Below are 14,074 nucleotides of genomic sequence, written 5' to 3' on the forward strand. Positions count from 1 at the left end.
TCTCATAGTCTAGATTCTTACTCACACACAGTAAATTCTAATACACACACACACTTTTGGTTCAAGTGAGAATCAAGTCACGGGAAGCATTAAAACCCAACAAAATCCAGACTCCAGAACAGAAAAAAATGCTGAGTAGAATCTGGTTGGGGGAGATAGATTTTGCACTCCCATTGTCTTTGGGTTGTGAGAGAACTCACTGGAAAAGTTAAGGATTCATGCCTTAGTTTTCAAGAACACTGCTCACAACACTGAGTAAAGGCCTCCTTGGAAAGTTTCAAAAAGCATTACATTCTCTCTTTAATACCTTGGCCTCACACCAAACTTCCCCAGAAGACAGAAGACAGAGGTGTGGACAGGGAGTGGACTTTGGCTAGACCGAAGACTTGCGCTGTGCAGAAGAGCTGCTTCCCTTTCCAAGCCCCCTTCTTCTCTCACGTCCCATCCCTATACATGGACAGGGTATAATAAGCTACAACTTAAGTTTCTTTGTTGTTGAAGTTGACCTTTATCTTGCAGCCCTAATGAAGTCTTTTGATGTGCTCCTAAGATACACTGCCTCCTTTTTAGCATTCTGTTTGCTGTGCCTGCTTTAACCAGTGGGCTCGTGAAGAACGTAAGTTTTCATACAATGCCTCCCTTGGGTGCCAATTGTTCTTTTCTCCCATAGTTGCCCTTGAGTCATGCTGTCCTGAAACATCATCAGCCCAGAAGCAGCTTGTCAGTGGGGAATTAGGACAACGTGTCTTTCACACCAATGATGAGTGCACCCGCTTGGCCCCTACATTATGATCGCTGCTGATAGGAGCAATATGGGAGTGGAATGGGTGAGAAAACATGAGGTTTGTGTGTGTTGGGGAGATAATTAACTAAAATACAATAGGGAGGGAACCACTGGTGTGACGGATAATGTGGAATCAAACTGCCACCGGAGCCCTTTGCAGTTCAAACCACCCCTCCTGAAAGCAGCTGCTCTTAGCAAAAGAGTTTGAAAACCCTTCCCAGGAAGCCAGGCATGTGTTCTCTATTAGTGATTTGCATTTAAAAAAAAAAAAAAAAAAAAGGAAAAAAGAGTGATTGGGAGCTACATACCCTGTAGGCGCACTAAGCAAATTGGCCAGCCTAATTATTATTTTTTGGTATGTCTAATTAAATAGACAAAAGGCCCTCCCTTCACTCTTGCTGTCAGCACGAGCTCCACTGGAATGTGCATAATGTCCCCCTCATTTGCCCAGGCAGCTGAGCCTTTTCCTTTTCCCTTAGGAGACTGGCGTTGACAACTGCCCATGGCTTACCTACTCCTATTCAAATACAGAGCCAGATCGTCAGGCAGGAAAGGAAAAGGGGTAAATTGACCTGGTTCTGTTAAAAAAACGGACAGTGCCATATGATGTGACATGCCTTTGTTGCAGGTTAGAAATGTGCCACGGCCCTTGATAGCAGAACTTGCCATTGCAGAGCCCATCAAATACTTTCCACCCAGTGTTGGCCAAATTCCCTTGAATTTACTTTACAGGGACTCTAAAAGTGCAATATTTATCCCTGAGCTTTCTGGCATTTTTCCAGCACTCCGCTCTTCTGCTCTGCAATTACATGGCACCATAGCCCTTCCTTACAGAGCTTCTGTCGACCTGTCGGTTTCACCACACCAGCCCTTTAACTACAACTACGTACAAAGTCTTCCAATGACTTGAGTCACTGGAGAGTTTCAGCCTCACACTGACACAGTCAAAGCCTCTGGAATCCAAAGCTTTCAACTGAAAAAAAAGCACAATTTCAGTGCCTTTTGTCTGCAAGGCATTTTGCTCCTTTTAAGTAGCTGTTACTGGAGATTTCCAGTAATGCCGGCACAAAGATAGTCATCCCATAAATGAGGAAGAGTTTACGTCTATTGGGGGAAATTAAAGAGTTTTCACACATCTAAGAGCCACATCATTACTAAATGACAAAACCTACTCCCACATTTATATGATACATAAGCACCAGTGCTTTTAGTGCAGATATGGGCAAAAGCCTCTCTATTTTTTCCCGACGAGAAGGGGATAGAGAGGAAGGAAGCACTGGGTCATTATATGTATATGCATGTATATATATATATAAATGTACAGATTGAAAAAAAGAAAAAAAGCTGAATGGTAACTTAGCCAGCATAACGGTCCATCTCACACTTTTGGAGAGTGTTCAGTGTTTGATCTGACAAACGGGCCTCTATTAGAAGAGTACGGAGGGATATCACCACATCAGTTCTGGTAGAAAACCTTTTACAGGAAACACCTTATCACTGGTAATCTATTGAACAGTCACTTAGCAAAGTCTTCCAAATCCACTCTGCAGGATGGAAAAGCAAAAGACCAGCTCCTGATTTCAGGTACACCTGTGCAAATCCTGAATAACTCCCTGGGACTGAGAGAAGTCTTCAGTTTCCACAACAGGTTTATCCAGATAAGCTGATACAGGTGCAGAAAACTCTGCCACCTCAGGATTTGCTTTTTCCAAGCAGAAACAACATGGCCAGAGAAAACATAAAAATATCTGCTTTATCCTAACCAAATTAAACACCTCTGCAGCTCAGCCCAACATCGGTCTGAAAAACCTACATTGCCGTCACCACTGTTAAACTTTGTTAAGTCAGCGCCTGATGCTTCACTTCTTAACGAGGCAGTTATTTGTTTCCCAGGCAATCTCTGGCACCTGCCTGCCTTTTAAAATCAAATAATAATTGAATATGAGGAAAGCGAGACGAAGTAAAGGAGATTTAATAAAGAGAATCTTTGCTGCAGAGGGAATTTCTTTGGCAGTGATTACGTTACTAATTGATCAGCACATTGCCTGAGAGAAGCCAGAGACAACAATTATACTTAGCACTGTGGCTGAAAGCAATGCAGTCAACTACCTCCTCGGCTTTCGCTGTCCGCTGGTTTCACCTGGATTGGTCTGTTCATCTGTAAAAAAGAGCAAAGAGAGACACGTAATTAATGGTGGAATCAAACACTCATACACAGAGGATTGCTTTGTTTGTTTGTTTGGGTTTTTTTACTATGCATCATAGCTAGCACCAGAATTTACTCCATGAGGAGGCAAAAAAACAATTAATAGGTAAACAAGTAACCACGGAGTACAAGCTGTTTCTTGGTCCAAGGTAAATCAGTGTCACCCCATTTATTTTACAGGGCCTCTGTTGAATCACACCAGGAGAGGGATCTGACTCATTTCATACAGGTCATGAAATTTTAATCGTAACTTTTAAAATTTCTAATAGTTTCCTCTGGAAATGCTACTGTGTCAGAGCAGAAATGCTTTGTCAGAATATTGGTATCAGTGAAACTTTAATTGCAAAGATTTCTTGAGATTGGCACGATAAAAAGAAAATGGAAAAGTGAATTCCACCTTCACTGTTAGCTCGGTACAACAGTCACCTGTAACATAGTGGACTCCACTTCATACTTGTGAATGGGATTTGGACCTGGTTTGCCAATATCCTGCATGTCTGGTAGCTACTGAGGTTTTGTTTTGGTGGAAGAAAGTAGGATATGTGTTCAAAGATCTCCCTCTTTCTTTTTCAAACATCTTTTTTCTTTCTCACATCAGAACATAAGCAAGTATAAAACCCTTGCCAACGTGCTGTGAATAGGATTTCTATTCTGTTCTCCAACTTAATCCTTCTCTCAACAAAAGCATTTGGGACCATCATTATCCCTGGAGCTGCTCACTCCCAGGAGAGAGGGCAACAGATGTCCACAATCGTCTTCCCTAGTAGTGCCTAACATGATGTGGGTGCCTGATGAACAGTGATGAGGATATACCCCTCTGGATTAACACGATTGGATCAGAACCAGCTGAGATTTTCACTGGAAAGCCCTTCCCTGCCTCTTCCTCCATGTCACTTAGCACAACTCATACACTATGCAGACAGACTACTCAAAACATCTTTCTGTGTGTGACCATCCCTGAGTGGAATGAAACTGTCCTTTAGATTTGGCAACCAAAGAAAGCACAGGTTCAAACAGGGTTCACAGGGAGCAGGAAAGTCAGAAGGCAATGGAAATCTCCCAACATACTGCTTCCCCTTAAAGTCACACAACAAATCAGCCGAGGAGTGTCACAGGGTGCCTTCAGGTCAGACTATCCCTTCCTTATTTCTGGCTAATCACAGCTGGGCAGCAAGGCTGTTAGTTCTCTTTTTTTCCTAATTTCCTTTTTTTTTTTTTTTGCTTCCCTGAAAGTAGTTCATAATCATTTAGATTTATTCTAATTGCTCTGCACACATATTTAGTAATAAAAAGTTATCAAGCTGGCTGACAAGTAGGTTAAGATGATGGAGAGCCTAGCAGAACCTGCTGCATTGTTGTCTCAAGAGGAAAATGTACTTAGCCATAAACTGACTACAGTTAGACTCATGCTCAGGAAGAGAAGGATCAATGGCTCCAAAAGCTACTGAACAATTTCTGCTCTCCTCTATGCCTGTATCATCCAACAAACTCTGGACAGCTGAAGTGCTAAAGCCAACAAAGAATCTGGTACTGGATAAACCTTGTATCAGCCCCTGCTTCTGCAACTGTAAAGACCTGTCACTCACATACGTATCACAAGATGTTAGCAGGGCTAGTGATGATATATTTAGCAGCAGCAGGATGGACGGTCTGCCACAGGGCTCCTGTAACCACATGTGAGCAGCTAACTGTTACACGTACTTAAGATCTGACATCACACAAGTGAGGAGGGTAATTTCTGTCATGTAACTCCAGAAGTCTAAAAAGTGTAATTTTAAGCCACTCTTAAGGCTGGTGTCTGGGATGAAAAGGATAAATGGTCTTCTGCAGTGCCTGTTCCTCTCTACTGATCATAAAGGTGGCCTATGCAGTTAGAGTTAGGTGAGATGAACCCCATCATGGCTCTCACACAGGTGATAATGAAGCCAAACTACACAGTTACTGTGTTTAACTCAGCCACTGTGATTGGTTTGCCTTTACAGCACATTGGTATTGACACCATCTGTGTACCAATAACTGACCTGAGAGCGGTTAACTTTTGATAGCTGCATTCACTATTCACTGGGTTCTCAGTGGGGACACAATGGCTCATCTAACTCCAACGGTCAGAAGAGGGTGGTTAGAGGTCCCTGGTGCTCACTCCAAGACAGCCAGAACCTGCATCTCAAGCAGCCAGTATGAAAAAAGTCCCGGTAGCCAGGAATTTACAGGAGGTGTGCTGCATACAGTCATGAGAGGCAATGCTTGGAGTCCAAAATGGACACAGCCTTGCAATGCATAACACTCCATGAATCTATCAACATAGGTCTGATCAGATGCCTGCTAAAGGACATGAAAATCCCCACTGACCTCATGCTTTGGATCCAGCCTTTAGACAAAATAGACAGTTCTTCCTTGTTGTTGACTTGGATGTTGTCCCTTTGCAAAAGGCAGAGATCATTAGATCTTTTATCAAAATTAGAGATTAATATTTCGTGGGGGTTGTTCTGGGTTTTTTGTTTGGTTTTTTTTTTAATTATTTGTTTGATCTTGGGGATTTTTTTTTTTTTTGAGATTGGAGCTTGAGAAAAAGAAGACAATCCCCAAGGAAGGGAAAAAAAAGTGGGAGGGAAAGATCGTCTAACAGAGGATGAAAAAACGGGAGAAATTAATAAGTAAAAGGCTAGTGTAATTTAATGTACACTATGATTTATACACTTGACAATTTCTTTATAGACCAAAGAGAAAGTGCTGCCTGCACGGAGCCCATAATACAAATTGAGATCATCTTGACATGAAAGACACCAATTATAGGGAGAAACACTGAGAGGAAAATAATTAAGTTTCCTCTCTCCATCTATGGAACTCTTTTTTTTACACAGACATTCTAGGAGCAAGGGGTTGGCATGGGGAGCAGAAAAGGCCTAAGTGGCGAAATAAGATGGCAGAAAGAAGTACCTTCCCTAGTCAGGGGAAATACCTCTTGGGGAGAGGGGAATTCAGGGGTTCAAGCTCTCTGCTTATTCTTTGGCTGGGAATCGTCATGGGTTTAATGTAAAGAAACTAAAGTTTATACTCTGAACTGCAATCTTCTGAATAGCAATATTGGGGAAATATTTATACAGATACCTTCAGTATCTGTCCTGTCTTGGTGGACACTGAGAGTGTGATAGGGGAAAGAAATTTTTCTAGTCAGCAATTCTGATTAATACCATGGATATACACATAGGAGCTACAGGTGTGGCTGTGAGGTTCTATCGATTGCTGTAACTAGAAGTCTTCGAAAGAGGTTTGGCAACATAGGAAAAGACCTAGGTAGGCTGATCCAATATTTGAACTGACTGATGAACTGCATGAACTCTGTCAGGCTCTTCTCTAGAATGTGCTACACTTCTGTCCATTGCAAAAGTCCTTCCTCCCTCTCCCCATGGCTGTTCTTTGTGTTCTCCTTTGAAATATGTTCACTTTTTTTTGTTCTATATTGTTCCTGTTGGACTGCCACAATGAAAGAAGTACATTTTTTACCATTACTTAACCCAGAAAGAATTTATCTCCTCTTTAGCCTCCCTCCTATCCTTTAGGACCTGACTAAAAATTTTTATTTTCTATATAAACTGTGAAGATTCCTGACATTTTGGTAGCAGAATGCCTAATAGTCATTAAAAACAATTGTAAATAAGGGCAATAAGTTTATCCTCATTCATGATTCAGAGTCCAATTTGGCCAAAAATTTTCTTTAAGTGTCTCACTCAACAGGAATGATGTAACAGAGGTGTGCTGATGATCACTGAGACACAATGGGATTTAGGGAAGAGCCAAAATATTTGTGTTTCTGGTAATATATGACATACCCAATTTTCAAAGGGGTGGCTGGTGGATGGCGAACCAGAGTCTTATTCACAACTGTGTTCCCAGTGTGCTGTCAGGCAAAGAGTGTGTCTAGGATTCCCAGCCTGTGTGGGGAACTCTGAGCACTGGGCACCACCACAGCTGTGAATTGGCTCCACATCCTTTTTCTACAAATGCCATAAGCACTTGAGTTTATTGAGGAGTTAGAACTTCAAGTGTGTCACACTTCTCATTTTCCTTTTAATCCTTTCCACATTCCTCTCTGCTGAAAACCACCTTTACTATCATCTTTGGACACCTTGGACAAGATGCTCATACTTGTTACACTTCATAACCATCATTTTGGCTTTTCCTTCCTTTTGCCTAAACCCAACCCATTCAAATAATGCCATATGTCATCCTCTCACACCAACTTGCCACTTGCCCCACCTACCCCCACCCCAATCCTCCCTGCAAGTAGAAACACGACATCATTTTTCATGTCCAATTACAGCCACCGTGGTGCCACTGTTAAAAGACAGCGCAGGTACTCCTGTCAAAAAGGGTTTGAGTTACAAGAAGCGATGAATTACAGCAAGCCCTTTTTCAATTCTCCACAGAAATGAAATGTCAGAGCTTGCTGTTGTATTTTTCTCAGCACCATCAGCTACAGGCCACTGCAGGAATTAGACAGGGGACAGACGCTTTTCTGCATCATGATTTTTTTTTCCTAAGGTTGTCGTTGTCTCCCCCACCAACCTTTTTCTGCTCCCTCTGGCTTTGATATTAATTTAGAGCAGGTAGAAGGATCACCTAGGAAAGAAGAGTAGGAAGCAAAGACAGCTGATTTCTCACTGTCTCCATCTTTCTTCCTCTCACTGTTCCACTACACTTTCCTTTCTTGAGTCACTTATTTTTTCATTAGTCATTAATATACCTAGTGTTTCTAGCCAGGACTAAGGCTCTACCAGGCTGGAGAATTGGCAAATTCAATGATAAAAAGAAGAAGAAAGGAGGAAAAAAAATAATAATGGAGACACCCTGAATAGCTTCAAATGTGTTCTAAGACAGGAAGGAAAAGTGAGAAGAGGAGGAAACTACTGAAGGTGTCTGAGTCCCCAGTAAAGGTTAGGAAGATCATGTCTAGGCAGAAAAGAGCTGTGACAGTGGTAATAGGCTGGTTGTACTTAAGTCACTTCAGGAGATAAAAAGTGATTCTAGAGCTTGTACGATCTTTAAGACCATGGAAGACTACCACAGTGATAACCTATCTAATAGTGTTCTTTCCACCTCTCTGTAGAACACTTAATATATTTGAGTATTCCCTGAGAACAGATGAGGGGGTGGGGTGGGGTGGGGGAGGGTGGGAAGGTGGATGGGAGGCTGTTGCTAAAGCTTTGTATCAAAAACTGTGAGGAAAGGTGTCCTATTGTCAATGTTTCCTGAAGTTCCCAGTGAGGACAATATAGAAAGAAGAGGTGTTTACCTCCAACAAGGCCTGTTTTGTAGCTCTACACTGGTCTTCTGGATGAATTTAGACATATCATGACATCTGCCTCTTTCTCATCTTTCTCTTCAGTATAATGAAGATAAAGATACCCTAATGTAAAGTCCGATATAAAAAATGTATATCTAAATGCTGGTGTTCAACAAAGAAACAAAAAAACCTCAAACAAAACAAACATCGAGTCATTTCTATGCCTGAATTATGTGTACGGATATAATGGCAATTGGCAAACTCTCCTTGGTCAGTGATGTTCTTTTATGTTTGGTATTGTTCTGGCATCAGCCCTCTAAATCAATGATGAAACACTGCTGTGACCTAATCACATGATGCTCATGTGAGCTAGCAGGTCTTCACAGATGTTTATTGGACACTACAGCATATCAGTAGATGGTGGCTAGCATTATGGAAAACAATCCTATCCCAGAGCAACTTGCTTCCTAAGTGTGCATGTAGTATCATGGCATATCTCAGATGTTAATTGGAGACATGAATAATTTAATATTGAAGTTTTCTAAAAATATTGTTACTCCTCATTTCTTCTGTGGAAAAAGTTTTTCTGGTCTAAACAGTACAAGAAATTTCATTTTACCACTTCTGCCAACATTTTTTGGGGTCTGCCATGTACATAATAGTAATTCCTCTGAAGTCAACACAGCTATTTATGTGATTAAAGGTACTGGCAGGAATGTGTTTGGAAGAGAGGGTCATAACTTTTAAAGCATTGAGCAAAATCCACTGTGATTGAAGGCCCTAAGGAAATGCAAAGTATATTAGTGTCAAAGTTGGAAAGGCCAAAAAAAAAATCACCTACAATTGAATTGTGTGTGTAATTGCAAAGTTCAAGTAAATCACTCTGTACCTGATTCTGAGTGACATAATTGAATTACAGCCATCTAAACTAGATAGCCATGCAAGTGAATCCAAAGCAATCTCTTCTCTCTGAAGAAAAGAAACCCCAAAGTCAGGTCCCAGGTCCTCAGCTCAGAAAAAAATTTCTGTGAATGTTACAGAATCAGGAAATCTGCTTCAACATAGGTTATCTATACAACAAGCCTTCTGTGTTTGCACATTACAGCTGTAAGGCATGGAAGAAACCACTGCCCCCATGGGAACAGAGGCAAGTGCTGTGGTTGCATGAATTGCCATGTGATTGTACATTAAGCATATTTTTGTGTGGGCAGTGCAACTTGGTACAGTGTTGGATTAATGAAAGAATAGGGAGAGGAAATGTTTTTGAAAGTTTGGTGGAAAAATAAAAAATTACATTGGCTTACCTTGTGGGAAGTACACACTAGCAAAACTTTGCATCTGAAATGACAGTGTCCCAAACCTTATCTGGGTAGTGGACTTTAAATTCCTCCTTACCACCCTTTTCCCTGCCTGACAAGATGTGTGTCATAGACATGTACACAAATAGATGAGAAGACCTGAAATGGGAATGTATGAAATATGAAAAAAAAAAAATCTTGAAGGGTCTGACCTTTACAAATCAGTCAATGCTCCGGTGCCTACCCCTGAGAATGATTGCTACCGGCCATCCCTGCACTCTGAGAGTATTTTCTATATATCATATAAAACACATTATAATCCATCTGTCTAACTATCGATTCATCTTTCCACTTGTCTTGTGTATATAGATGAACCTGGAGGGGGGCTTCAGTTCAGGCTCACGTGCAGAAGCCTTCAAATACAAAACTTTCTCCCCACAGAACAGCTTGGGCTTGAGTTTGAAAAAACTGCTTATCTTCTTAATAGCAAAATAAAACCTTTGCAATACTACAAATCCTTTGGTTTTTACTTGGGGAAGCTGAGCATGTAGTGCTCAACTCTTGGTTTTGAAAGAAATAGGGAGGGGTAAATGGGGAACTCAGTGTTTGGCAGGTTTGAAGACAGTAAGAAGAAGAAAACACAGGATGCTTGGAACAACAAAGCCTGATTTTCCAAAACAAGAGAGATAGCATTGGCTTGGGTAAATTTTTGTTGGTTTGCTTTTTTTGGTTGGTTGTTTTTTTTTTGTTTGGTTTTGGTTTGTGTTGGGGTTTTTAGTATTTATAAATACTCTTTCATATGCAAATCTGCATGTGAAAGGGACAGCAGGAGATCCACTTCAAGCTTTGGACAGTCTCACAGTAGAAAACAAGTTCAATATGTCTACTTTGACCTATTAGACTGTGGCACCACCCACACACACACACAGTGTCCTAAGGTCCTGGAACCCTGGTCATCCGGATGGGTATTTATTTGCACTCATGGACCTTGCTTGGCTTGTGCATTTTTCTTTCCTGGGAAAGAAGGAGGCCTGGTGGATGCTGTCTTCAGCTTGGGAAATGTGTCTGTGGTCCCAGGTCCTCTGCATATCTGAGGAGTCCCTGGCCGTTTAAGTAATATACTCAAGCACGTGAAGGGTCACAGGATTGGCTCACTGGCAATGCTGAGCTATGTAAAAGAGTCTATTTGTCTGTGTATCCCGGTAGTGGAGGTATAAATTTGTAAGGGACACCCTGCTCATTAAATCTAGTTTCCTGCTGCTATTATGAGCAATCACAATATGAAATTCTGTTCATAAAAACACTTATATAAACTTAGATAAAACTAAGTAAGTCTTTTGCTGTCCTTTCCTCCCTTCTTCCCTAATATCAGTAGGGATAAGGTTTTACACAATCTCTCCTCTCTTCTAATTTCCCACTTGAGGTTATTTCAAGATAATTTACATCCAATTTTAAAATGTGCCCAAACTGCCTTTTACCTAAAATAATTCTTCTCTATCCCTGGCATTTTCTACTAGCCAGCTCTGCATGTGTTTCGTCAAAAACAACCACATCCTCTTTTAACCCAGAAATTGTGATCCCAAACTCTTTCAGGGCACCGCAATGGCATAATGCACACATCTGAAGGCAGTCCGTATAGATACAACCAAGAGAGCCTTAAACTACCCAGCATGGCTAATGAATAACTGTATCTAGGTGGCAACAGAGAAGTTAAATAAGGGATGAGAATATGTGCCAAGGCTCCTAGATCAGTTTTGCAATGTTTGCCATTGTAGGTTTATCTGTGCTCTCACTGCTTAGTTGAAAGCTTGCTCCCAGATTGTGTGTCTGAGTTGTCTCACAGATGCTCGCTGTGTTGGTCTGCTCTGAGGTTGCCCAGTCCTGCTTGCAGCTGGTGCTTACCCAGGCAGAGGTACAGTTTGGAGTATGCTCGGGAGCTGCTGTGGTGATCAAGTGCAGACAACTGGAAAGGTAGGGTGTTCTCTGCATATGGGGCACGTCATGGTTTTGTGCGTGTTGGGCATACTGTGCAGAGGCCAGAGGTCTCTGCAGCATGGACGTGAGTGGGGCAGGCAAACAGGCAAGAGAGACAGATGCATTACTCAAGGCATTATAGACATAACCCCTGTCCCCTCACTTAGAAATGAACATCTGTTCTCGTCTTTTCCTTATCCTGAGCCCATGACCTCTGGCTGTTGGCACTTGCCTGCTGTGCTCTTCATTCTCTAGGCTTTATCTCGTCTGCTGAAGCAAGACCCAAATGCTGCCTTTGCCACTAATGGCTGCTTGGCTTGACTCTGCAGACTTTAGGCAAGGCCAAGCTCCCATTGACTTCAGTGCTTTGAGTGCAAAAGGAGCTTGGCCACCATCCATCCAAGAAGATTAGACCTTCTGTGCTTGTGGCTTTGTATGCCTGGCCACAAAGATAAGAACCACAGCCAGCCCTTTTGCCCATGGAGAAATGCTTTCCACTGCACTGCCATTTAACAAACAACTGAGTAAGCAGTGTAAATTAACTAGCTGCTTTCACCCACTGCCAGAATCATGAAATAGAGGCTCTCTCACTTATATAAATGTGCAGGTACCCTCAGGGTCTGAATTGAAGCATTGCTTCCCCAGGAACTGGAAGAAGCTATCACAGGGTTAAGGTTGCAAGCAGGGCTTTCTTTGGTACTGTACTAGACCCACTCTGAGCCAGAAAGTAATTTTCCTCCAACACTGGTCCTGCTTTCAAGGGTGACGTGTTCACTCTCCCTCACACCCTAATTTCCCTTTTTCCAAGGGCTAAGGTCATACATGAGGGAAGCTTGCCGCACTGAAACAGTCCATTACCCCAGTCCTGCACCTCAGGATGACCAGACCTAAACCTATTCCAAGCAGGATGCTGTGGTGTTTCTGAAGCATGGGAACTTCCTTCTCAAGGCATATCACTATCATTATACAGGTCGCATCATTGTGCTTTCCTTACAGTTTTATTAATGAACAAATATAGTCTAATTATTTTAAGATAACCTTTTTGGGCAGAAAAAAACCCAGCAGTCATGCCACCTTCTCCACTGTTTTGTCTAAACTGATTTGAAATCACACCTCAAATTAGATGTGTGAAAACCTTGCCTAAAGATAAACCCCTTAGCTGTGCTCTGTATCAAGGCTGCAGTTCCTGAGGAAGCTGCCAAAAGGAAAATAATAAAAAAATAGTTTAAAAAACCCCTCCAAAACCAACCAACAAACAAGGAAAGAGAAAGAATAAGATTATCTTAATCTTGACAGTGCCCCTTTAAAGAAAATCTTCTGTGAAAGGACTTAAAGCATTAACTTTTTCTTCAGTCTTCTTTCAATGCTAGGGAATGCATATTGAAGTGGGTTTTAAGACCATCCAGCTGCCCAAGTTAGCCCTTTATTCCTAACAGCAAATGAATAAGCACAAGCAGGAACCTTGCAAATATTAGTATTGCCTTCAAAAAGAAGAGAAAACACAAATCCTTAGCTTCCCAAACATTTCCTGGATTGCATAAAGCATGGAAGGATTAAAAAACTACAATAAAACTCCATAATCTTTCCAGATTTCAGATCCTCAGAGACAATACAATTCCCTGTGCTAGTTTCAGCCCATACAGAATAAGTCTCTGCAGTGCAAAAGGAGCTACCCCTCACCCCCCATCTATGTATAACTGGTATCATCTGGTCCTATGTTTTGACAATTATCTATAACATAATTACCAGACTGATGAGTATCGCTGATTAATTATGCCATCCTTCAAAGTTGATCTGGGTACTTATAATAAACAAACATCCTGGTTGGGTAACAAAGGTGATTTTCTGTGTCTGCTCCAGCCAGCAAAGGCTAGCAATCTCATTCCACCATGTAGGGATGTGGTTGGAAACACCCAGGGATTTGTTTCTGATCCGTCATTCATGTGGAACTGCATCTCTTCTGGACCCTGACCGCACCCTGGTTTACCCCCTCCTGAATGATAAATATTTCCTCTCCACTGAGAGCTATCCAACAAGAATGATGTCTGATACTAATGCAGCGCTGATGCTTTCCTCTTCTAATTATGTCTAAACATTGCCTTCCTTTCTTTTCCGCCCTGAACAACCACTTTTTTATTTTCTTTTTTTTCTTTTTTCTTTTTTTTTTTTTTTGCATCAACATGTACCAAAGCATTAAACAAGACATTCCATTAATTTCTTCATCATCATAACTTAAGCCTGGGACATACCCTTTAAATATTCATTCAGCTATGAAAACTGGGCATTAAAATTTTAATAATGTCAAGCTCATTTGAACTGAGCTCCTGGGGGACTATTACGATACAATTAGAATAAATATGATGATTGATTTGGTGTAAAGGTTCACCTGTCCACATCTGTTAGTGGCCGGAAGCAGCATGCCACCTCTGGCATCACAGCCAATAGCTCCAAGTTATTTACTCCCTTCCTCCTCAACCCCGTTTGCTTTTCACTTGCTTGTGAGCTTCCCCCCATACCTCACCCCCACC

General features: G+C 41.6%; 1 protein-coding gene across 14 annotated transcripts in view; it reads right to left on the minus strand.

Moving 5' to 3' along the window:
* CELF4 (CUGBP Elav-like family member 4) overlaps positions 1 to 14,074 on the minus strand; it is a gene marked incomplete at both ends in the record, with an annotated part of 688,465 nt that overhangs the window by 279,858 nt on the left and 394,533 nt on the right. For all 14 annotated transcript variants that reach the window (XM_084278569.1, XM_084278576.1, XM_084278571.1 and 11 more), the window contains one exon: positions 2,894 to 2,942. In XM_084278569.1, coding sequence (XP_084134695.1) covers positions 2,894 to 2,942 — 49 coding nt within the window. The remainder of the gene's footprint in view (positions 1 to 2,893; positions 2,943 to 14,074) is intronic.

The sequence above is a fragment of the Gallinula chloropus genome, assembly GCF_964237585.1.
Source record: "Gallinula chloropus genome assembly, chromosome: Z".
Taxonomy (NCBI): Eukaryota; Metazoa; Chordata; class Aves; order Gruiformes; family Rallidae; genus Gallinula; species Gallinula chloropus.